The sequence below is a fragment of the Blastomyces gilchristii genome (assembly GCF_000003855.2).
Source record: "Blastomyces gilchristii SLH14081 genomic scaffold supercont1.13, whole genome shotgun sequence".
Classification (NCBI taxonomy): Eukaryota; Fungi; Ascomycota; class Eurotiomycetes; order Onygenales; family Ajellomycetaceae; genus Blastomyces; species Blastomyces gilchristii.
The window spans coordinates 1,361,462-1,385,833 of record NW_003101670.1 but is presented as its reverse complement, the minus strand read 5'-3'; the positions used below and the strand labels follow the sequence as shown (position 1 = coordinate 1,385,833).

The 24,372-nt window shown below is 47.1% G+C and overlaps 6 protein-coding genes across 6 annotated transcripts; 4 read left to right on the top strand and 2 right to left on the bottom strand.

The window, feature by feature from the left end:
- Nucleotides 1–74: 74 nt before the first annotated feature.
- On the top strand, nt 75–8,276 carry BDBG_06372 (Ccr4-Not transcription complex subunit). Its single transcript, XM_002623478.2, has 5 exons — nt 75–1,033; nt 1,100–1,424; nt 1,496–6,510; nt 6,568–7,467; nt 7,536–8,276. Exons 1-5 carry the CDS (start codon nt 299–301, stop codon nt 7,599–7,601), a joined length of 7,041 nt encoding a protein of 2,346 aa, XP_002623524.1. The 5' UTR covers nt 75–298; the 3' UTR covers nt 7,602–8,276.
- An 82-nt stretch (nt 8,277–8,358) lies between these two features.
- Nucleotides 8,359–10,104, top strand: BDBG_06371 (uncharacterized protein). The gene is made up of 4 exons (XM_002623477.2): nt 8,359–8,525; nt 8,606–8,790; nt 8,888–9,349; nt 9,488–10,104. Exons 1-4 carry the CDS (start codon nt 8,478–8,480, stop codon nt 9,954–9,956), a joined length of 1,164 nt encoding a protein of 387 aa, XP_002623523.1. The 5' UTR covers nt 8,359–8,477; the 3' UTR covers nt 9,957–10,104.
- Nucleotides 10,105–10,416: 312 nt separating this feature from the next.
- BDBG_06370 (tubulin-tyrosine ligase) lies at nt 10,417–13,266 on the top strand (the record flags this gene model as incomplete). Its single annotated transcript, XM_031722584.1, has 4 exons — nt 10,417–10,428; nt 10,550–11,466; nt 11,574–11,633; nt 11,892–13,266. 4 exons carry the CDS (start codon nt 10,417–10,419, stop codon nt 13,264–13,266), a joined length of 2,364 nt encoding a protein of 787 aa, XP_031579390.1.
- Nucleotides 13,267–14,743: 1,477 nt separating this feature from the next.
- BDBG_06368 (ABC transporter) lies at nt 14,744–22,539 on the top strand. Its single transcript, XM_031722583.1, has 7 exons — nt 14,744–15,045; nt 15,146–16,982; nt 17,096–17,167; nt 17,237–17,722; nt 17,808–17,958; nt 18,036–19,467; nt 19,536–22,539. Exons 2-7 carry the CDS (start codon nt 16,746–16,748, stop codon nt 20,524–20,526), a joined length of 3,369 nt encoding a protein of 1,122 aa, XP_031579389.1. The 5' UTR covers nt 14,744–15,045; nt 15,146–16,745; the 3' UTR covers nt 20,527–22,539.
- Nucleotides 20,621–22,493, bottom strand: BDBG_06367 (uncharacterized protein). The gene is made up of 3 exons (XM_002623473.2): nt 22,025–22,493; nt 21,502–21,878; nt 20,621–21,393 (listed from the first exon to the last, which is right to left on the bottom strand). The coding sequence occupies exons 1-3, from the start codon at nt 22,423–22,425 to the stop codon at nt 20,942–20,944; spliced, it is 1,230 nt and encodes a 409-aa protein (XP_002623519.1). The 5' UTR covers nt 22,426–22,493; the 3' UTR covers nt 20,621–20,941.
- Nucleotides 22,540–22,868: 329 nt separating the features above from the next.
- On the bottom strand, nt 22,869–24,215 carry BDBG_06366 (peroxisomal membrane anchor protein; the record flags this gene model as incomplete). Its single annotated transcript, XM_002623472.2, has 5 exons — nt 22,869–23,576; nt 23,636–23,720; nt 23,786–24,041; nt 24,113–24,119; nt 24,183–24,215. The coding sequence occupies 5 exons, from the start codon at nt 24,213–24,215 to the stop codon at nt 22,869–22,871; spliced, it is 1,089 nt and encodes a 362-aa protein (XP_002623518.1).
- Nucleotides 24,216–24,372: the final 157 nt, after the last annotated feature.

Here is a 24,372-nt window from a genome sequence, read left to right as displayed (position 1 = left end):
GAGCTAAACCACGAAGAGAATGCCAAGCCCTAGAGCCTCTCTCGTGCTGGTTCGGCTTCACCTGACAACCTCACCTCCTCGCTCCCTCTCTTGCTCAACCTCCACCTTTCTATCTCATCCTCTCTTCAATACATCCATTCCCTTCTTCTAATTCATATTTATGTCCCTGTAGGGAAGCCTCCATTTGGGCGCTGTTACTCGTATATCTTTTCTCCCGTTCGTCTGCTCCTCGACGAGCCTTGCACACGTTCCCACAATTTTCGCAGCCACACATCCAAATGACCGCATTCCCAACTTCATGAGTTTCCCTTCCCCCGCTCAATCTTTGATTGCTTCTGGCACCGACAAGCCATCAGCTTCCAGGACGGCGAGATCCCAGCAATCTGTCTGGGGTTCCAGTGCGTCCCAATCTAGCATCCGCCGTGGCCTCGCGCCGCTATCCACCAATCTCTCCAACTCAAACTCCAGCGTATCACCTCCCCGACGTTCTGTCCAACAGCATAGTCCCGCTCCTGGCGCTTCTGCAACATCTCCCCTTACGTCCACCTTTTCCGCCGTCCTGACATCCTCTAATCGCCTTTCGATCAACCGCAACACGTCTTCCCCGGCACCTTCTCACACCTCCTTCTCTTCTCTCCAACAAGCTGGCTCGCACCAACAGCAGCAGCATCAAAGTCAGACAATTTCATCACCGAAAATCAGATCTCTTACCCCTTCTTCAGTCTCGCATCTGGCTACCTCGACGTCTTCAGGAGGAGGTAGCGGGGGCGGTGGAGGTGGTGGTGGAGGAGGTGGTGTGGGCGCGGGAATATCCAGGAGTGCTGCGTTCTCTCCGCTGTTGACGGGGACTACAATCAACTCGCCAACAGGTTTCCCTTCTGATAAGCCCGGAGCTGCCGTTAATTCAACTGCAAACGCTGGCCAGTCGTCCCTGTCGAAAATCTCTGTAGCTCAAGTGTTCCTCCTATTGGACTCCATCAACGAGAAGGAAGGGAAAGAAAAGTGGGAAACTAAAGCTGCACAGATCCACAAGGTATGCATTTTGCCAGATCATGAGCTGTTATCAACCCGCATAACATGGCTAACAATTCGATTCAAGCTCGTTAATTCAAACGGCATGGAAGTTTTTGCAAAGTATTTTCGTCGCCTGCTCTCTGGCAACGCCCCTCAGATCTTTCCGGGGATCAACAAGGTGGTGGAAAATGCCGGGAACTATCCTTTGCTAGTGCAGGAGGTTCAGAAGGTGTCACAGGATCCAGATCAAGGCCAGAAAATTGCTGAGACTATTGATGCCTCTGATGGTGATATCTTTCGTGACTTTGACCTTTCAACATTCCTCGAGCACTTTAAATTAGACCCTATTGTCAAAGTCGCGTTGACACTCGCCTTCAAGAATGTCAGCAAGGCAGATTTACGCACAAAAGGTTAGTTGAAGCTACCCTACTCTTTCAACGAGCTATTCACTGAGTAAAACTGACCATTATAACCCCGCTAGCCGATGCAATTCTTACCAATTCAACCACCCAGTTCCTGCATAGCGTCTCTACCATATCTGACACGAACAAAGATTTTACCACATCTTTTATCAGCCTTACCCTTGAGCGCTTCATCCTCCAACCACCCCGTAATTTCGACGACGACATTAAACAAAGGCTTGTTTACGCGTGCCGAGCGCGATACCAATCCGCAGATATGGACATGCCTCCAGAAATCGAATCAGCTTTGCAAATGTTTGGGTTGTCTGATCCGCAATTGACTCTTGTTCGCCAGATACAAACGCGAGGGCCAAAATCAATGAGCAGTCTGGATAACATCGTTGAAACCATAAATTCAGCTGGTCCCAGTGGCTGGAGCGAAGAGCAGATTGCTTCTGCTCTTTTGTATGTTATAATTTCCCCTAATTGGCGTCACTTCTCTCCCGAATTGATTCTCACTGCGGCCAAAAACCACCGAGGTGAAGCCTTTAACTGGTCAGCCTTCATGCACGGCTTCGATCGGGTTGGTGTGGTCATCGATCCGAATCAGTTTGGTCGACTATTTAATGTCCTTGTTGCTGCTTCCCACGATAACCCAAGCCTTGATGTTCAACTGCTTTGGAGTGGAGAATGGGAAAATCGAGACACGCAACTATCATTCTTAACCGCTGCGCTCTCCTCCAACATCGACATTTCCCGCATCCCCAAGTTCCGCTCGACATACCCCTCCGACATTTTTAGGGACGCTTCCGAAACTGTTCGTCAGCAAGCTGAGCAGGCGCAACATAGCCTGCTTCGCTCCCGCGATGCGGTGAAAGCCATCTTTGATCTTATTCTCGAGACACCAGGGACGTGGAGCCTTCCAGACAGTCAACGATTCGTTAAAACAGTTCTTCAACACGATCTACCCATATTCCTTTGCTCTGCATTCGCCATTCCTCAACCGTGGAGCACTGTTCAGGTCAACTTCGTTGTGCGTTCTTTCTCTATTTTCGTTTCCAAGCGCCAGGATGGCTATCAATTTGCCCTTCATGGCGTCTGGAAACTTAATCGAGAGTGGGTTGTGGAACAGCTCTTTCACGCATTTACTCAAGATCCTTCGTGCACTGAACTTATATACGAGCATGCCGTGGAGCATGGTTGGTTAGACTGCATTTTGGAATTTACCAACGGCCTAGCTATGGACCTTGCATCTTTGGCGCACAGAAAGGACGACTATGATCTCGAACAGTGGGTTAAAAAGGCGGCTCAGAAAGCTCCCATCGACATGGGAAATTTGTTATCGAAATTCCTGAGAATAAAAGCTGAGGACGAACTACGCGTCCAACGGAAAGAGCAACCAACACCGCAGATGGTCAGCCTGTCGGTTAAAACTGTCTTTGCCCTCCTCCAAATTCTTGAAGATTACATTGTCGATCATGAAACCTTGACCCCCATCCAACGAATCTGCCTTCAAGCTTACCCACGACTGATAAACTACGGCGAAGGATTTGACGATATTATCGAGGTCAACGGTGCTCATGGAAATGCTATTCCAGTCGAAATTGATAAGCAGATGCAAGATTTATTCGGCAAAATGTATCACGAAGAACTTTCCCTGCGTGAAATCCTCGAGCTGATGCGACGGTACAAAACGTCACGCGATCCTGCTGAGCAAGATTTATTTACTTGTATGGTCCATGGCCTTGTGGATGAATATAACTGCTACCATACATATCCACTAGAAGCATTAACAAAAACAGCTGTCATGTTCGGGGGCATTATAAATTTCAAGCTAATATCTGGTATCCCGCTCAAAGTTGGCCTCGGAATGATACTAGATGCGGTGCGGGAGCACGAGCCCCATCAGTCGATGTACAAATTTGGCGTTGAAGCTATCGAGCAATTAATGGGCCGTCTCCCAGAATGGGCTGGATTTTGCAACCTGCTTCTACAAATCCCCACACTTCAAGGAACGCCGATTTACCGCAAAGCCGAGGAAGTGCTTCGAGATCAAGGCCACCACCCAATTAACGAAGCTGATGGAACTGAATTAAATGGACTGTCCGATGGGATGGCTATGACTAATGGCAATATTGATGAGCTCCTGGCTACAGATACTACTCATCGCAAATTTTCTTCCCTCCACGTGGATCCACCGCTTCGCCCTGAGATATACCGCGACCCGGACGAAGAAGCTCATGACAAAATTCTCTTCATTCTAAATAATGTTTCAGAACAAAATATCCAGGGGAAGCTTAGAGATCTAAGAGATGTTCTACAAGAGGAACATCATCAGTGGTTCGCCTCGTACCTTGTTGAAGAACGAGCGAAATTGCAGCCGAATTTTCAGCAACTTTACCTCGACCTGTTAGAGCTTATTGGCGACAAAACTCTCTGGATGGAAGTTCTTAGAGAGACATATGTTAGCGCAATACGATTACTGAACGCAGAATCTACCATGAACTCGGCAACCGAACGCACATACTTGAAAAATTTGGGCGGATGGCTAGGCTCTTTGACCATTGCCAAGGATAAACCAATAAAACATAGAAATATATATTTCAAGGACCTCCTTATCGAAGCATTCGATAGCCAACGCCTCATGGTTGTCATACCTTTCACCTGCAAGGTGTTGGTTCAAGCTATGAAATCCACGATTTTCAAGCCACCAAACCCATGGTTAATGGATATCCTTGCCCTGTTGATGGAGATATACCATTTTGCGGAACTGAAAATGATTCTGAAATTTGAAATAGAGGTTCTCTGTGGAGACTTAGATCTTAATTACAAGACAATTGAGCCGTCGACATGTATTAGGGAACGTCCAGCACAACTAGAAGATGGCATTTCGTCGGCCAACCTTCCTGAAGGCCTGGAGGCCTTCGAAGATATGTCACTGAGTAACATAAACCGTGCTATCCGCAACGAGAGAATACCCCAGACATCCATGATGCCTAGTCTCCCAAACCTGGATCAAATCTTGGTGTTCCCTCCTTCTGCGAGTACAATGGCAGATCCTAGCGTCCTTAGGCAAATTGTCCACAGCGCTGTAGAGCGGGCAATTGCTGAAATCATCACCCCAGTCGTCGAACGTTCCATCACGATTGCGTCCATATCAACGGCGCAGCTTATACTAAAGGATTTTGCAATGGAGCCTGATGAGGAGAAAGTTCGCCAGGCTGCAGGAACAATGGTTCGGGCACTTGCAGGCAGTTTGGCTCTGGTGACATGCAAGGAGCCCTTAAAAATGAGCATGACCAATTATATTAGAGTAATTCAACAAGAATTCTCGGACCAGCCAATGCCTGAAGGGCTTATCCTTATGTGTGTTAATGATAACCTAGACGCCGCGTGTGGTATCGTTGAAAAGGCAGCGGAAGAAAAATCTATCTCTGAGATCGAAAAGGTCATTGAATCTCAACTAGAAGCTCGCCGCCGCCACCGCGCAGCACGCCCTAACGAACCCTTCATCGATCCTTCCATCAGCCGTTGGGGATTCTTCATTCCAGAGCCGTTTAAACAAGTCCCAGGTGGCCTCAACAAAGAACAGCTGGCTATATATGAGAATTTTGCGCGGCAATCACGAGGGACTGGACAGAACCACATCCAGAATGCATCAACTGATTCCGGGAAACAAATTCCAGACGTTCTTCAAGAGTCTTTCCCTGCAATTCCTAACCTGTCTACGCCAGCCGAACAACCTGCTCTCCCTCACCATATAACGCAGACGCAGCAGGAATCCAGCCTGCAACAACCTGCCATTACAGTCCCTCAAGGCCAAATAAATGGTTTCCTTGAATCAGCTGACCCGCGCGAGAAAGTAGAAACACTCGTTTCTCAGCTACAATTGGCGGCTCGGAATGCTTCAGAGGAACACCTCAAAGATCTTGGGCGTGATAGCAGCATCCTTCAGGACTATAACCAGCTCTTCCGGACGATTCTTAGCGCTCCCAACGGTGAAGATTTAGCCCAAAGGGTGGCCTCAAAAATATGCACCACGTTGTATGCGCGGACCGAAAGTCGTTTGGAGATTGAGCTGCTAGTTCACATCCTGGCCAAGATCTGCGAGTTGTCGTCGCCTATTGCCAGGTTCACCTGGACAGTACTTGCCAATGTGGGCGATGAGCAAATGTTCAACGTACCTGTCACCGTTGCCCTCATTGATGCAGGGTTGTTGGATCTTCAACGAGTCGATATGATACTCACGAAACTCATCCAAGATAAGAACATGGCTGCCCTAGAATTACTATCTAACCTTATTGACCGAGTTCTTTTGAACGACGAACCTTCCGCTTTACGATCGGACTTCTCAGGAAGTTTGGATGCGATGAATAAGTGGGTTGTCGATAACCCAGATCTCACTGTTGCCAAAGATATTATCCGGAAGCTCCGCGAATCCGGCATCCCAGAAACTGTCAATGCGCTCCTTACGGATCAAGCTCGTTCAAAACGCGATCAAATGGAATACATTTTTAGTGAATGGATTGGCGTGTATAAGTTTGCCGGCTCCAATGACAGGACATACAGCACCTTCCTCAAGGATATGCACCAGAGACAAGTCATGAACAACCAAGAAGATTCAGCCTTGTTCTTCCGGCTCAGCATCGATATTTCGGTCGCCATGTTCGAGCATGAATGCCAAAATCCAACTGGGAACATCGATGAGGCGTTCTTGTACATTGATGCTCTCGCAAAGCTAGTAATCTTGCTTGTGAAATTCCAGGGCGAGAGCAATGGAGCTGTCAAAGCCAGCAAACCTGTATATCTGAATTCTATTCTGTCACTTCTAGTGCTTGTCTTGAACCACCACCAAGTGATGCGGGGAGAGAATTTTAACCAGCGGGTATTTTTCAGGCTTTTCTCCAGCATTCTTTGCGAATATTCTATGTGTGGCCTGCAAAATACGGATCAACATAAAGAAATGATGTCCGTCTTTGCGGACAAGTTCTTGTCGCTGCAGCCTAAACATGCACCTGGGTTTGTCTACGGATGGCTTGCACTCATTTCGCATCGACTTTTCATGTCCGGAATGCTTAATATGCCGGATCAGTCGGTAAGTTTTTGAAATTATCTAGACCTTCTATGTCGTCACTAACAGAAGAAAATCCAGGGGTGGGAATCATATTGCGAAATAATCCAAGTTTTACTCCCGTATGTTGGCGAACAATTGAAGCCAGCCAATGTTTCATTCGTCTCCAAGGACATATACAAAGGGGTTCTTCGCATTTTGCTTATTCTCCATCATGATTTCCCCGAGTTTGTGGCTGAGAATCACTACCGATTCTGTAATGTTATCCCGTCTCACTGCGCGCAACTGCGAAATCTTGTTTTGAGCGCCTACCCATCGTCGTTTCAGAAGCTCCCCGATCCGTTCAGAGAAGGATTGAAGGTTGATAGGTTAGACGAAATCCGGAAAGCGCCGAAGGTCGCTGGCGATGTGTCCGCTCCTCTTCAACGTGCAAATCTGGTCGGTATTGTCGACAACGCCTTCCGTACTGTCGCTCCTGACAATGCGGTCCAACAAATCTGTGATGCGTTATCAAACCCGGTTGTCAAAGAAACTGGACAGTTCTTCACTCCTATCAATGTGGACGTTGTTCTGATGAATTCGCTCATCCTTTTCATTGGGCAAAATGCCGTTGCGTCGATTGGTCAGAAAAGCAACACACCCGCGGTATTCAGCAATTCTCCCCATACGGTTCTGCTGGAAAAGCTTTCAAAGGCTCTACAGCCGGAAGCTCGGTACTACTTCCTCAGCGCCATCGCCAACCAACTGAGATATCCCAGCAGCCATACGCATTACTTCAGCTACGTCATCCTTCACCTTTTCGGATCTGAGCAACCCGAACAACAAGGATCGGATATTCGTGAACACATTATTCGTGTCCTCCTTGAGCGACTGATTGTCCATCGACCCCATCCATGGGGCTTAATCATCACTCTCCAGGAACTGCTACAAAACCGCAGCTATACCTTCTTCCGCTTGCCATTTATTCAGGCGGTACCTGAGGTAAGAATCCGCAATCTTTCGTCATACAATGCTGAATATCCTTTCACTAATTACAACCGTTGTCATAGATCAATAATCTCTTCGACGCGCTACTTCAGCACATCCAGCAGCAAAGCCCCAGGGCCCTAACTTAGGGGGTAACACTAATGTACTCTACCTAATCCGAACACACCACAAAAATTACTCCGTGAACCAGCTTACGACACCCTCGTTGTGGGGATGGATTTGACTTTGGGGGTATATGCCATGACTATAATATCACTTTTTTTTCTAAGGCTCTAGGTAGTTCAAAAGCTGCTATTTTCTTCATTCTTTATGTTGTGCGTGCCGATTGCAGGGTTTCTGGGTCTATTTTACTTCTTTCATTGTTTTTCTGCGAGGTTTGCCTTTTTCTCCTTATCTACACTTTGCTCTGGGTTGTTTTGGGGGGGATGCATTTTCCTAAGTGTGCTCACCATTAGTGAACCGAGATGGTTGCAGAAACATTTTATCTTATTGATTTCTTCCCTTCTATTCATATATAATGTTTCACCCTATATTTGACTCGCCATTATTTAAATTCGCTTTGGCGTCGGGGAAAACATGGAGGATCTGGAAAATCATGAAGGACATTGGACGGCATTGACGCCACGAGATATGAAATTAGTAGGGATGAGTAGAAAGAAGCGTTTCTCTAGCCAACGAAGTTGTATTATAAAATTTCGTCAATGTAATGGGAATATCTAACATCATGTACAGATTACTACTCAGTACGCCATTTGTAATTGAAGATTAAGTAAATTGAAAATAGCTGTGAAGAAGTTGCGGTAACTACGTAGTCTGCCGAGCGCCCTCCACGTGTAGTAAGTAATGTGGCGCTTGGCACGGCTACTGTCTTTTCTTCTCTTCGGTCTCAAGCGCCCGCAGTTGCAGCGCGATTGTCACCTGCGAAACTCAAATATGACGGCACCAACAGCTAACATAAACAACATGCGAACTCGATACCTCTAACAACCGTCAATTGTGCCAGGATGGAGGGCGTCACAGGACTAAGCCAGCCATTATACTCTAGGGCGTTGGTATGTATGAATGCTACCAAATTCCATTTCCTTTCCTATGATTTCTCATCGTTTAAGACATAGTTAGCTTACGACTCCAGGCCCCGTTTAGAGAAGCTAGCCATACCATAATCTCTAAACCTGCACGGCGAGCCTATATCAACACCGTCCTCTTTGCTCTCACGTCTTTGGTTCTTTTCTGCATTTCCGTCGTCGCATATTGGATATTCTACTATAACTATGTGCCGCAGATCGGGATGGAGCGGCAAGTTCACCTACAATTCGGGTATGCCCATGGTTCCCAATCAAGTAAATGATATGAACACTGGAACTGTTTATGTAACTGGGGTATAATAATAAAAAAAAATAAAAAAAAAAAATAGTGACGGGCACCCGTATGGCACTGCGACGTTGGGCACAGAATTGATCCCTGCGCAGCAATATGATATCAGCGTCGCTCTGTATCTTCCGCGCACCCCTTCCAACCTCGATGCCGGCAATTTTATGCTTGATCTTGCACTAGTCTCTACTGTAGACACAAATATCAATACAAATGCAGAAGCGTCAGCGGAAGAAAATATAATTGCCCGGTCGCGGAGGCCTGCTATTTTGACATATGCGTCCCCCATGGTGGATACGGCCAGGAGGGTGTCGAAAATGCCGCTCTACGTGCTTGGGTGGCAGAGGGAGGCCGAGAAGTTGAAGGTTAATATGATGGGGCGGGTGGAGTTTGCGAGGAAGAAAGGGGCTATGCCGAAGATGCTGAGGTTGGAGATTCAAAGTGATGAAAGGATGCAGGTTTATAATGCTGTTGTCAGGTTTGACGCGAAGTTTAGCGGGCTACGGTATGTACCCGTCTTTTATCTTGACTCTCATTCTTGATGTTTGGAAAGAGACTGTGTGGCTTGCTTTGCGTTTGTGGCCTCAACTCCTACGAAGGGTATGCGGGAGAATGTCATGGGCTAATGATTATTCGATGATAGATGGATTATGTATAATTGGAAAATCCTCTCCTTCCTAACATTCAGTTCGACCTTCTGGATCGTTTCAATGTTATTTACATCCTCGGTATGGATAGCTCTGGCGGGCCAGGCTGAACCAACATTTAAAAAGAGGCCAAAATTGGAAGATGAAGCTGAAGAAGAAAACAGCAGTGATGTCTCTGTGAAGGAGGAGGAAGGAAGCGATGATGAAGATAGTTCTTCAAAGCTTATTAAACAACGCAAAAGGCGGATGAGAAATGAACCGGGGCAGATTAAAAAGGAAGAAGATACTGAAGAGTCTACGGTCCTCCAGACTTTGGCTAGAGAAGGCCATCCCGACGTTGAACCAGACACCCATCCGGCTAGCACCAGCACTTCATCGCAGACAGCTACAAGGGATAACTCGGATCCAGCCGTCCAGAGGCGCAGAGCCCACGTGCGCTTTGAATATGGCGAAGGCGAGGACTAACTAACTCCCTCTGCCATTTAATCGTGTGCTTGTGGGAGCCATGCTTAATTTACTTTTGGCTTGCAATGATACCCCTAGACTTTTTCGCGGCAACAATAGTAAAATAGTATATAATACAAGTTCCATAAAATGTTAAACTAATCTGAGCACTGCATAAATCCATAATTTTGCGCTCGGGGGCAGTCAACCGCGGAAGTGGGGTACCGTCCGTCACCATAATGTTTGCCCCACCAAACATGTCCCTTTTCCTGTTCCGCAGCAGCAAGGAATAATGTAGAACATCAACACCACAGCAATCCGACGCCAGTTACATTCAGCTTGGTGAGAGGATCTACGAAATCCGACCACAGATCGGGCAGGCCTAACCAAGTTAGCCATACGCAGTTTAGGTATTTTGACGATAGAGCAGCTCGCACCGGAACCTTAACTGCTTCAATTCAAACCCATTGTGCATCTGACAATGCATATACTCGTAAGTCGATTGAAACTGCTACGTTAGGCATTCCCACATTCCTAAATACATCCAAATTGAAAGCACCCCTTGTCTCGCCAAAACCTATGTCTGGCCTCTCATTTACTCACACTTCCTTTAGGTTGTCAACGACGACGGGCCTCCCTCAAACCAGTCTTCGCCCTATGTCCATTCACTAGTTCACACTCTCGAGTCTGCCGGTCACGTTGTCTCCGTCGTCCTCCCACACCGGCAACGGTCATGGATCGGTAAAGCTCACTTGGTCGGAGCTACCGTGAAGCCTACCTACTTCCGCCCTGGCACCCTCTACAAAGACGACGGGACAATTCACCACCTTCCTTGGGGAGCCGATGGAGATTACGACAGCAAGCCGCCAGAGAACGAGTGGATCCTCATTGATTCAACGCCCGCCAGTTGCGTCCAAATCGGACTATTCCACTACTTCAAGGACCGCGGCCCCATTGACCTTGTTATCTCCGGGCCCAACTACGGCAGAAACTCAACCGCCGTCTTCGCACTATCGAGCGGTACAATCGGTGGGGCATTGGAGGCTGCTGTATGCGGGTACAAGGCCATTGCGCTCTCGTACGCCTTCAGCTCCCGGGACCATGATCCCATCGTCATTGCGGAAGCGTCGCGGCATTCCGTCCGCCTAATCGAACATCTGTACAAGAACTGGGAGGAGGATGTTGATCTTTATAGCATAAATGTCCCCCTCGAAGCCGGGGTTAGTGAAGCCAAAATCCTTTACACGAATGTGTTGGATAATCGTTGGACATCCGGGAGCTGTTTTGAGGCCATAGATGCTGCGGAGAGCGGGGAGGGCCCGGATTTGCAGGAACAGAAGTTGCGGCAGGCTGGGGAAGGAGACACCAGGCTGGGGAAATTGAAGGGGAAAGGAGCGAGAACAAGCACGACCACGCCGGGGCATCGGCATATGCATTTCAAGTGGGCGCCAAAATTTTCGGATGTCTACAAGAGCGTAGATCTTAGTCCTCCAGGTAATGATGGATGGGTAGTTAAGGAGGGGATGACTAGGTAAGCTTACTTCCCACAGTCCATACGGGGCCTGTTTTATCTCACTATTTTTGTCGAGAGTATCCCGTCTACTATTATTCTAACTATGTGCTCTTTTGTCATTACAGTGTTACCCGGTTGAAAGCGAATTTTTTTCACTCATCAGGTCCTTCAGGAGAAATTCACTTGTGAGTGTTTAACTAGCTCCAATGCGATGGCGTTTTGTGGGCTTATGCGAGACGATTATTTATAAAATATCCACCCACACACACACACACACAGAGAGAGAGAGAGAGAGAGACGGCGTATAGTTATATGTTACTGGTTCTTTTGTCGCTTTGATTTTCTCTTCTTTCGTTGTCATAAACTATTCCCATCATCACCTTGCCTTTTCCCGTAGAGGTGCATTCTAACTATAGGGACCCTACCTTTCGATCTCCGGACAGGCCTTTCAAGATACCAAAATTCTACGCTCTAGTGGAATGCCAGGACCCATATGTGCAGCCCCTTGTAATCCAAGCCCTACGGGCCCGGTTGCACGATATCCCTTACGAATTGATATTTTCCCTTTGCGAACTTCCCGACACCTCATCCCCGTTATTACAATACCGAGTGTACGAGCAATGCGACTTTGAGCACGTATTATCCCATCCTACAACGTCATTGGTGAATACCTATGTCATCCGCAAAGCGCTTATTCGCAAACACTTCTTATCAAACACGGTATCGAACTGGGTGGTAAAACATCCCAACAGCGTTCTAAAAACGCACTACAAACCAGCCGTTGATTTTGAGCTAGATTACGCGGAGTTTCTTGATGAGGCGTTGGTCGAGGCCTATGAGTTACGAGAGAGTTTCGAGGCCAATGAGGGGAAGGAAAAGGCTGAAAAGGAATGGTGGATTCTAAAGCCTGGGATGAGTGATAGAGGACAGGGTATTCGCCTGTTCAATAGCGAATCGGCCCTGCAGGAGATATTTGAAGGTTGGGAAGACGGCCAATCCGATTCCGAGGATGGCGTAGATAGCGAAGACGGGAACGTTGACGCCAATGCCAATAAAGAATCAGAGAATGATGATAACCGTGATGTCAACCATGGAATCATCACCTCGCAGCTCCGCCATTTCATAGCACAACCATACATCCACCCACCTCTCCTACTGCCATCGGAGTCGAATCGGAAATTTCACATCCGTACATATGTGCTAGCTGTAGGCTCGCTGCAGGTTTATGTGTACAGGGAAATGCTCGCCCTATTCGCTGACAAACCCTACCTGCCTCCCTGGCACAGTAGCGGTGACAGAATTGACGACCTCACCCGTCACCTGACAAATACGTGTCTTCAAACCGATCGTGACGGCACCGCCAAACGGAATGCCGTCCGACGCTTTTGGGCACTTGAGGATACCGCCCCGTCTTCCTTCTCTTCCTCGACGACAGGAGATCTCGACTCCAACACCAACTGGAAAGAAAGCGTATACGAGCAGATATGTGCTGTGACAGGCGAAGTCTTCGAAGCAGCGGCACGGGGGATGCTAGTGCATTTCCAGACGCTACCGAATGCTTTTGAAGTGTTTGGCGTTGACTTCTTAGTTGACAGCTCTGGCAAGGTGTGGCTATTGGAGCTAAATGCGTTCCCGGACTTCCGGCAGACGGGCGATGACCTAAAGGAGGATGTTGTCGGTAGGCTGTTTGAAGCCATAATGGAGGTTGCTGTGAAGCCTTTTTTCGGAATCGAGAAGGATATCGAACGCGCTAGAGGACGGGCTGAGGCATTGGGCTTGCAGCTGGTTAGAGATTTGGATATGGGGATGAGGAGGTGATTGAATGCTCCTTCCACCTGTAGCGCTGAATGTTGATGAACCCACTTGTAAGTATATGGTCAATACTTACCTCTTGCTGCTAATGAGGTAGAAAGTCGGAAAACAGGTTGTTTCCGGCGGGCTGGGCAACTGAGGATCTTCCAGTACCACCCCTCTACGTCACACCATTGGATGTGTTCGCAGGAGGAAACTTGTTTTATTGTCTGTCCCTTTCCCTTTGCGGTCTCAAAGGTTGGAGAGGTGGATGCTGGGTGACCTAAAATACTTCACAGCCGTGCCATTATCGCCGAGAGCAATACAATATCTAGGCTGCATTTTCTTGTGCTTCGAGGATTGGTTGAAGTTATGGCTGTTCTATTTTCTCTTTTTTTTTCTTGTATTTATTATTTATTTATCTACCCTTTTTTTTTTTTTTTTTTTTTTTTTTTTTTTTTTTTTTTTTCAATCTGGACAACAGCGTGCATACCATGGGGCGTTTAGACAGGGAAGAATTTCAAGAAAAGTAGTCCCGTACATTTCAGACAACTACAATTTAGGTTTATAAAATATAAAACGTATCAAAATTGATAGTTAACAAATCTACCTCTCTTCCCAGCCCACACCCCCCATTCTTTTCTTCCATTCCTTTGTGTTCTTCTCGAATTTCGAGAATGTAGCACACGCGCGATAACCGATGAATGTCGAGGCCAGTGGGTAGTTGGAGATTAGCAGCATTTGCCTGCAGTAGTTACTCCGTACAACGAACGAGCCGCCACTCATGCTTTAGGGCTGCCGTTTAAAGCTCAACCGACTTGTGCTGGGGTGGATTGGCTAGTTAACTCCATGCGACTGGGGCGGCATGGACCTGCCTGTTTTTCTCTGGCTTTTCTTTTTATCTCCATTTGCTGACTCGAAACCCAAACAATATACGTCCTCTCTTGGAGGTTCTCTTCTGGTCCTTGCGAGGGCAGAGGCAGACGCTCACTCCCACTGCTAATCCAAGCAGGTGACTGCCCGCCCCTGGCATACCTCAGTTTAACAGCCGATGCTCGAGCTGATTGTGTACAGATCTAAACTCAAGGAGTAAATAACATGGTGATAGTTATGATTGAATAACTTCATAAACAGTTTCTTTGTTGTGTTCATTAATATTGGACGTACGTTGATATACTCTGTACGGAGTAGAGTAGATGCATATGATAATCCAGCTAAGTAAGCCCTATTAAAAATATTTGCGCATGCTGCATGCTTTTTCTTGCCTCTGTAATTATTGGATGCCTTTCCTCTTCAAGTTATGAGCAAGGACATGCCGTTGGGCCCCTTCGATGTACTTGGTATGTACTCGGTACGTACTACTATCTCCTCTCTTGTCTCCATCAAGACCTTCGTCTCGAGTTCTGGACCCTCATTAGTTAGTTACGCAGCGTAGCTTAGGGTCAAGGTTAAAAGAGCCCAAGGAGTATCCACAGAAGTAGCTTCCGGAATTCCAGGGGGACCGATTTATCATCTTTCAAGTTAGTTAACTTAGTTAACTTAGTTACCACAAACAGAGAACTTCTTTTTATTCAACCCGTGCATCCCATTTCTTCTTTCTCTGCGACACAAATATCTCCCTGTCTCTTCCACTTTCATAGCTCTCTATCACCATTTCTCGAGTATCACTCTTTTTTTCGTTCCGGGAAGTCGGGGATTTGTCTATTTGTTTTTTTTTTCATCTAGCAATCAATTGGCCTTGAGAAATGGAAATGTGGCAGTGTTATAATTGAACCTACCCGACGCCGAACGACCAAGCTTCTCATGGTATACCTAACTGCTACCGCCCCCTGCCCTATCTGTACATCGGAGTTACTTATTATCTCGGTCAAGAAGGAGGAAGTATAGCGACTGATCAGAGAGACAGACAGCATAGAACATTACTTGACGGCCGCTTAATCACGCTTTCAAACGACTAGTTATCAGATTCCGCATCAATTGACCTGAATGACACGTACTTGCTGCCTCCGTCTAATAATTCGAATATCCATTCATTTTTGTTTGTGGCGGCCTGTCTCGCTGTCTCTCTCCCTTTCTTCTTCTTCTTCTTCTTCTTCTTCCCCCCTTCGTCTAACCTGACGCTCGTTGCCAGCTGTTCATTCGTTGAGCTAAACACTGAACTTGTCGAACGGCACACAATTTTAAAAAATAAAAAGAACCTTATGTGGGATTCATTTATAAATAACAACGTTTCTGTTTAGCGTTTATAGATCCGCTGGCTTTGTTCTGTTGAATCTCCAGACCTTTTGATTTTCTTAATGACTTCTTAGACTTCCCGGTTACATATGTTTTGACTTCCTGGACTTCTTTCTTTCTTCCTCTCTTTGCCCTATTTCTAGTGTTTATTGTGCTAAAGAGACGGGTGGTTATAATTATTTTAATACCCTTTTCCATTCGTTATCCCTTCATAGGGGGTCTTCCTTTGCTTTCTGTATTTTACCTGGGTTTATTTTATATTCTGCTGTTGCTACTGCTGTCTCGTTCGTTTTTGAGCCTCCCCAACTGGGCATCCCTCTATATTTTTAACAGTTCACCTTTTCCCTTTTCCGCCTTGCTGCCGTCAGAGAAGGGAGTGTAAGAGCAAGAGAGTTCCCTTCGAGATCATTATCTTATGGTTAGGCACACGGACCTTTGCGAACCTTATATCAGGGTTGTTTAATTTGTTCAATTACTCCCCCTTATTGCCTATTGCCCTGATAAGAGTATTTCCCTTCGTTTTTTGCCTTGTACCTTGTTCCCGTTGGCTTTGCCGTGGTCTTATTTTCTTATTTTCTTATTTTCTTGTTCTTTTCTTTTCTTTTCTTTTCCCTTTTTTGCTTCCGGGAGGAACCTACTACTCTACTCGTTTCAATCACCACTCTAGAAAGGGTCTGGCGTTCGGAGAGTGCAATTGCTGCGTTGCTTGTTTTAATGAGAGACGAAGGAACAACCCGACCATCCCACGCGCGACAAAGCAATATAACCCCTTTTTCCCTTTTTCCTTCAGCTTTTTCTCATTTTTATATAGGGGGTTGTTCTACGGATTCTGCCAGAGGAACTGCGGGTTGGCTGTCGCTCCCTCAGGCCGCCTGTCTACGGGTCTTCCCTTCTTGTGCAACTGCGTTTGCTGCTTCTGCTGTGTTTTATATTGCCGTGTTGATGCGTCCGGGCTTCTTTGCCGCATCTGTTCCTTCCCGTTGGTTAGGTTTGATGTAAAGCTCTGTCTTTCTCTTTCCCCACGGTTTGCGGATAAACAAAAGTCTTCTTCTTTCTCTCCTCCTGTTTCATGTTGATTTCAGATCGACCTCAAGATACATCTTCTGCTGTTCTTCAGTGTATTTTGCAAGCCTCGTCTATGTTGCATCTTGCTTATGCCCTCTTGAGATTTGTAATCCGCTTGGTTTAGGCCGGTTACCTTCTCTGTGTTCCGCATTACTCAACACAGCGCGCATCTTACTCACGACGGACGGCCATCCGTTTAGATCGGCATGCCCAGTCGCAATATCGCGTCTATCACGATGGAACTTCAAGTGGAACATGGGCTTGAATTACGGGCTGTGCGGCTTCTGCACTCTTTCCTCCCCATAATCGCTGCGATATATTACTTTGTTGCTTCCTTTGTGAAAAGCATCCCGTCCTCCAAGAAGAGGAAACCGGCTGTTCAACAGCCGAAGCGCCTCAGACTTACACTTGGCTGTATTATGCTCCTTGTACTAGCGACTTATGTAAGTGGTGAAGCGGGATATTCCGTTAACTTACCCCTGGAACTTATAAATGGGTTTGTTGTCATTTTAAGAAATGGAACTGTTAATCTGATAAGTTCTTTTCATGCGCGTAGCTTGGCGATTCAATGGTGTTGATATCTGCCTCGGTTTCAAAAACTGTCGTCTCCCCGCCGCAGGACTCCATCGTGAGTATACCTTGTGCCTTGAGATCCCAGATGTGCGATAGGAATATAGCTAACTGTACCAACCGGTAGATCTTTGCATTGGCTTCCTCTCTTTTTTGGTTCAGCACTATTTTGGCCTATATCGATTCTAAAACCCTCCCAGGCTATCCTCTTTATGGGTCTTGGCTCCTCTATTTTGTTTTTGAACTTGTGCTTCTTTTTCTCTACCTTCGGCTTGACTTCCCTCGAACGAAGTTGTCCAGCGCCACAGCGATATCTCAGGCAATCCGACTGTCTATCCTAGTTTCCCTCCCCTGTATTATTTTCAGTTCTCGCCTGTGTACGGCCAAGAGAGTTGGTGATGATGAAGAAAACACTCCACTACTACGTGACTCTGCAAATGAGATTCAGGGAGATGGGACCGAGAACCCTTACGGATCATGTAATTCGCAGAGTGCTTCAACTGAGACTGCTGGCTCCCAGAAGTCTAAAATAGATCCAAAACGGAATAATCAGGGTAAAGTGGATTTGGAGCGGAAAGAGGTGAATTTGTGGGCCTTTATTACAAACTTGCGGGTATGTCGAAAATTCTATCTTGTGGAATCCGAGATAGCCGTCAACGTTCATACAACTTTGTCTGATTTGGCTAACCATGATATAGGCTATTGTGCCATTCTACTGGCCTTCGAGAAAACCAAAACTTCAACTGCGATATTTGGGTGTTGGCGTCTGTATGGTGCTCCAACGAATCATGAATATCGTCCTCCCTCTTCAGATAGGGCTCATTACCAACATCCTCAGCAAAAATAACGGTACGCAAAGCACCTTGACGTAGCCCGGTTCTAGCCCAGTTTACTCCCACATTTTAAGATTGCTAACGTTCTCGTAGGAATTTTCCCATGGAAAGAACTTTCTCTTTTCGTTGCCCTTCGATTCCTTGATTCCAGCTGTGGTCTGCCTGCGATTACGAAATTCTTGTGGATACCGCTAGAGGAGTATTCATACGAGAATCTGAGCTCAGCAGCATACAACCAAATCATGACCCTGTCAAGCGACTATCATGACAGTAAAAGTTCCATGCATCTCTATCAATTAGTGGCCCGAGGTCAAAGTGTCAATAATATGGTCCGCAAGCTTTGTTTTACCATCGGGCCTATGGTGATTGACCTTGCATTAGCTGTTAGCGTTTTATATTATCTATTCGACGCTTATATGGCTTTGGACGTTGCAGCTATCTCTGTGTTGTTTATGTGGACATCTAGCAAAATATTCGATACACAGGCAAAGAAGCGCCGAGAATTCGTTGCTAACATGACGAAAGAGTTTACCCACTTGGGTGAAACCACGACCAACTGGTACACAGTCTCATATTTCAATCGTATATCCTACGAGAAATCGAGATACTCCTCACGAATTAGCGACCAGTTAGCCTCTCGCCGTCAGCATACGCTCTGGGTACATATGCAAGAGTCTGTTCAATCCCTGCTCTTACTCCTGGGATTGTCAATTGCCTGTTTTATGGCGGTCTATCAAGTTATCAAAGGAACCAAGCCGATCGGAAACTTCATTATGCTTCTTAGTTATTGGGCGCAACTGTCTGGCCCCCTTCAGCTTGTGGCATCTGGGTTTGGAAGCCTGGCTATGGATATGATAGATATGGAAGAACTTTTAGAGTTACTGGAACAGAAACCAACCGTTACTAACTGTGCAAACGCAAAGCCCATGTGTCTCGACCGTGGTGATATTGAATTCGTTGATGTTAATTTTTCATACGATGGAAAAAGAAAGGTTCTCAAGAATGTGAACTTCAAGGTCAAGGCTGGACAGACCGCAGCACTGGTCGGCCAGACTGGGAGCGGCAAAACGACAATTTTGCAGATGCTCAATCGCTTCTATGACCCGACTTCAGGTAGTGTCAAAATCGGCGGACAAGATATTTCTAAAGCCACACTTGAAAGTCTTCGATCAAATATTGGCGTTGTCCCCCAGAACCCCGCTCTTTTTAATGATACCATAATGGACAATATTCGATACGCGCGACTTGGAGCTACCGATGAAGAAATAATTGAAGCTTGCAAGGACGTGGCTCTTCATGATCGGATTTTAACTTTCACCGACGGGTATAGGACGAAGGTGGGTGAACGCGGCCAAAAGCTCTCAGGAGGTGAGTTACAACGTGTTGCAATTGCTCGTGCGATCATCAAGAATCCAAAAATTGTACTCTTGGATGAAGCAACCAGCAGCGTCGACAGTGAAACGGAAGCTCATGTTCAGGAGAGCTTAAACTGCCTTAGGGCAGGCCGAACAACTTTTATCGTCGCGTAAGTTCTCCTATCATCAATGGGCTATTAGCGTTTATTATAATTTGGCTAATCCATCTTCCTCTAAGACATCGCCTTTCTTCTGTGATTCACGCGGACAAAATTATGGTTGTTGAGGATGGCCAAATTGTCGAGGAAGGAAACCACACAGATCTCCTGAACCAGAAGGGTCATTACTACCGACTGTGGACTTTCCAAGGCGGATGTGGTATTCCTATGCAGCGTGGGGCTGAATTTCCTATCGACGCTTTGGATAGTAGAGGAAGCCCATTAGTCCGGGACGATTCTGATGCTGCCGCCATCTCACCGGAAGCCACAGCAAGCAGTGGGAACTGGGGCGATCAGCCCTTAGACATGATCCACGAGCAAGTCCTTGGACCGTTGAGCCAGACCAACCCCAACTGCTCGAGTGGTGTTTCCACAAGAAATCCCATCTCGAAAAAGATTTGGAAGCCAGACGCCCCCGAGTTTGTTCCCCGAGCTTATCAAGCCTCCGTCGCAAGAGCACTACCAGTAACGCATCCTCAACCAACTAGCATCACCCATAACTTTTCCAATAATGGCCATATTAACGGGGAAACTTATCGACCAAGTAACGTTGGAGGGAAGGGTAATGGTGACGGCGACCTTTTCAGTGCTTCTAAGGAAAACGTCCCTCCTGTAGTTAACGATCCTGAGCTCGATTCAATGGAGGGCGGAGACAAAGGAGTCAAGTCATTATCCACAAAAATGACGATGACGTTGGGACAGGGAGGTGATCGACAGGAAACCGCTGAAGCTATATCAGGCTCTGTTGTTGTGCTGCAAAGAGATTTTCAACGGCGTCGGGAAATGACAAAGAGTGAACCTACCGATATTGGCAAGAACACAAGCCAAACCGTCGACGGAAGTAACCCTTTGCTTGATTTGGAAACTGCGGTACCACCCACTCAGCATAAAAGCCAGTCAAGGGCTACTAATCAACGTCGTCGTCGCCGTTACCATAACTGGAGCAACAATGAAAACCGCAGACAGGAAGCCAACAAGGCTAATACCCGTGGTACTGGCTCTTCTTCCTGATTGAAGGCGAGATAGCACCCGTCACACGGCTCGAAATATATTCGAACTTAGCAATACACATCGGATCAGGCAGGAGAAACTTGTTTCGACAACGTGAAATTCGAGATGATCAAAAATGATTGGAAAAAAAAGATAGAGAGTCTTTTAAAAGCCTCGGTAATGACGACTTGATGTTACACTTGAATTTTATGAAATTCCCTGTACATATATACATATTGCTTTCCCAGCGCGGGGTCTCGAGGTTCGATGCTCGGTGTAATGGCTTTCAGGGAGGTTAGGCGTTGAAGGGATATATTACTTAGGTTGTTATCAAGAATAGCCTCATAGCCTATATAACATAGATAAAATCGGGTTATAAATTAACATCTTGAAAGCTCGCTGCTCATTTACCTGCTGATAGTTGGGTATAGACTCCTCAGCCAAATCTTTGCTTGGCCAACGCCTTCAGCACACTCATTGTCTCCTCTTCCCGCCTCCTGTACGCTTTCAACCTCTCCTCCCTTTCCGCCGCCCGCGCCCTCAACAATTCCTCCCGCCGAATCTCCCTCTCATTCTTCTTTCGCATCTCCTTCTCCCTCTGCTTCTTCAGTGCCGCAAGATCGTCTCCACCTGCACCGCCACCGCCCATCAGCTCGTCATCCCCTACTATACCATCATCGTCACCGCCCGTCTTCGACTCTGCAAAAGCACGATTGGCAGCGGCGGTCTCGCGCTTCTTTTCCAAGCGCCGCTCGCGAGTGCCGGGTTCAGCGCGCGGGGCGATTTCTTCCTCTGCAGAGCGTATTTGAGCCTTGTGGGCGGCCCGGGCGAGGGAGGTTTCCTTGCGCTGTGTTATGAAAGTGGTTGTTTGAGATTGTTTTTCGGATTCTGTTTGTATGGGGGTTAGTTTGGGTGTGGGTTATTTAAACATTTGGGAGGGTGCGCCAGGAAGGATTCGGGTGGATTTTAAAATTGAAAAGGGAAAGGGAAGCGAACCTCGTTGTAGTTGTAGGTCTTGGAAGCTTGGGATTGTCGGGCCAGATTTTTGATCTGCCCCGCTACTTCTGGCGATGGCAAGTGAGGAGTCAGGTGTTGGGGGCTTGGGGCCGTATGATTCTTCTTCCTCGTCTTCGTCTTCGTTTTCTTCTGTGTCTTTGGATCTTCGGTCTAATGATATGACACTGCTGGTTGAGCGCTCCCGCCGGGTTTCACTTGTATCCTTCCTACCAGGTTTTGCGTAACGTTCTCCATAATCCGGGGAAGCCCGGGCTCCAGGCGAAGAGACACGCTGGTAATTTCCGGCCGCGCTGTCTTGCTGTGCCTTTTGGAACGTGCTCGGATCGTACCAGCCCTCGGCGAGTTCTCCACGGTTCCTCAGATGTGTCAGTACCAAGTTGCTCTTTTAAGGCTAGGGCTTTACAACACTCCCACCACCCAACAAAAGAGAATGAAAGGATAAAAGTAAATCACGAACGATGGGACACGAATGATGAGAGGCAGGGGAAACCAGTCGCCTTACCATTTCCCCATAAAACTCTTCCACCTGCCCTTTACCTCCCGCTTATCCAGATCCGTTATATCAATGTTCTTCTGTATATCCAGATACAGCGCGAACATGGGCTCAAGAAGCTGCAAGTCGTGCTTGGATAGCGGCCTGGCATCGAAGGGGAGGGTGACTGGTGCTGCCACTGCCCGTCTTTCTTGTTCTCGCCTGCTGTGCTTCCTGTTTCTTCTTTCTGGGGAACGGGACCGTGCGTCTCTGTCATCGCTGGCACGGCGGTGGCGGCGATGGTGATCGCGACGTCGAGAATGCTGGGGGGGAGGGGAGTGTGAGGAGTATACCGGTCGCGAGCGTGATAGTGAGCGCGATCGAGATCTGTAGCTCCAATATTCATCCCGATGGTGTCTGGATGCATCCATGGTGGCTGTGATGGTGGTGTTTACTGTTGTATATCTGGGGTGGTGGTGATCGCGCAGGTAGTGGAAACTTTGGAGGTTGGAAAGTTGCAACTTGATGCCAAGACGCCGAGTCTGGATCCCAAGCTAAAATGGTTATGGGAACTTCCATAACATAACTGCACAGGGCAAGTTTCCGAATTACCACTCTATATAATTATAGCTACAAATGAGAAATATGATACGAGAAGCGTAGTATAATTTAATAATAAGATTAAATGGGCTTGCTCCAGCTAATCCCAGCTAAAACTAACACAAATTGCCCTAGCAATAGAGTACATAAAACGCATTTAAAGAAAAAGGGACCATTCCAATGGCAACCGGCTGAATATGTTTTGGACTGAATCAGTGTTTGACATTTATATCCGCCTCAGAAAATTGATATCTTATCTAAAAACATACATCGCTTAGCTAGCAGGAGCATTTGCCTGCTGGTCATCGCTGGAGCTTGCGTTCTCCACCGTAGCATTCTTGGATTTATTGGCAGCGGCCATCTGCCATGCAGGGATGCTTGCAGGCTTTCCAAGTTGTGAAAATGGGCTGCTGGAATTCTCTCTGGGTGTAGGAGTTGGCACATGTTGTGGTGCGGGGGTGGATACAGGAGCAGGTGTGGCAGTTTGTGATGGAGGAGCTGTCCCGTTGGGGCGATTTACGGATGTATCTTGACTTGGTTGAGGGATGGTGGAGGTGGGCCGTGGCGTAGAAGAAACTGCTGGGACGCTGCTGGATGCCGAGCTAAGTCGATTTCCGAGAAGGACTTTCAAACTTCTCAGCTCGTTACCCAGTTCCTTGAGTCTCTTTTCGTTTCCTTCCTTTGCGCCATCGATGGCTTTGGGTATGCTGTCTTTTAAACTCTTTACTTCCTCCCCAATACGTCGGGTGTCCTCATCCCGCCGTCGTGAAGAAGTTTTTAAATCTGAAATCACATTTTCCACTTCGCGAAGTGCAGTATCGAGGCGCTCGGTTCGTGCGTCTTCCGTTGCCTTTAGGGTTGCTGTGTCGCTTGACAGCTGATCGAGGAGAGCAAAAGCACGAGAGAACTGCTCGTCAATGCTCTCTTTGTCTTGTTGTAGTTGAGGAGGGGTGGGAGGGGAGATAAGTGGTGTGATATAACGCTGTGATTTTGGTGTTAGATTTACAGTGTTCACGGACCAAGAACAAGAAAACCCCTTACTTTAGCAACAGCATATAAGCCGTATCCAACGCCACCCATCACAGTAGCCATAATAAACCAATCTCGCCAATCCCGTTTCGGCAATCTACGGAGGGGATCAGCTGTAGCACATCGAAAACTGAAAACAGAGTATGTAGAAATGCAACTTACTCTGGAGGAGGCGGTATAGGCTGCCATTGACCCCCGGGTCCGTATGCATAATTTTGACCATATTGCGGAGGCCGTGGTCGGTAATTGGATTGCTGAACTGCAGTGCTTGGGGGTGGATTCTGAGCAACAGCCGCAGACGAATCCTCGCCTACTCTCGAGAGTGCTTGGTCGATCTCTTCTTGTGTTAAATTTTTTGATTGTAGGAAAGCAATCTTTTTGTCCAAGGGTGCAGAGGAAACCGATGGGTCTTGGAGGACTATGTGCATTAAATTGCCTGTTAGCTATCGACTCTTGAAAGCCTTGAGGATCGTATATCAAACAACGTACATGAAACCTAGAGCAGAATATTGTCAGTGAGTAAATGTACAATGACACAAAGCATGGGAAGCACACATACCGCAGAGGAAACAAGTTCCTCGCGAAGAGCCATGATTGCCTACACCTTTCACTTGCAGCCCGACCTGAAGGTATCACCAGCGCAAAGGGTCCACAACGAAACCGGCAAAATGTTCGCAGCCTGTTCTTAACCAAAATATGTTGTTGTACTCCCATCCAGCGATCATCATTTCTTCATCTCTGTGTCTATT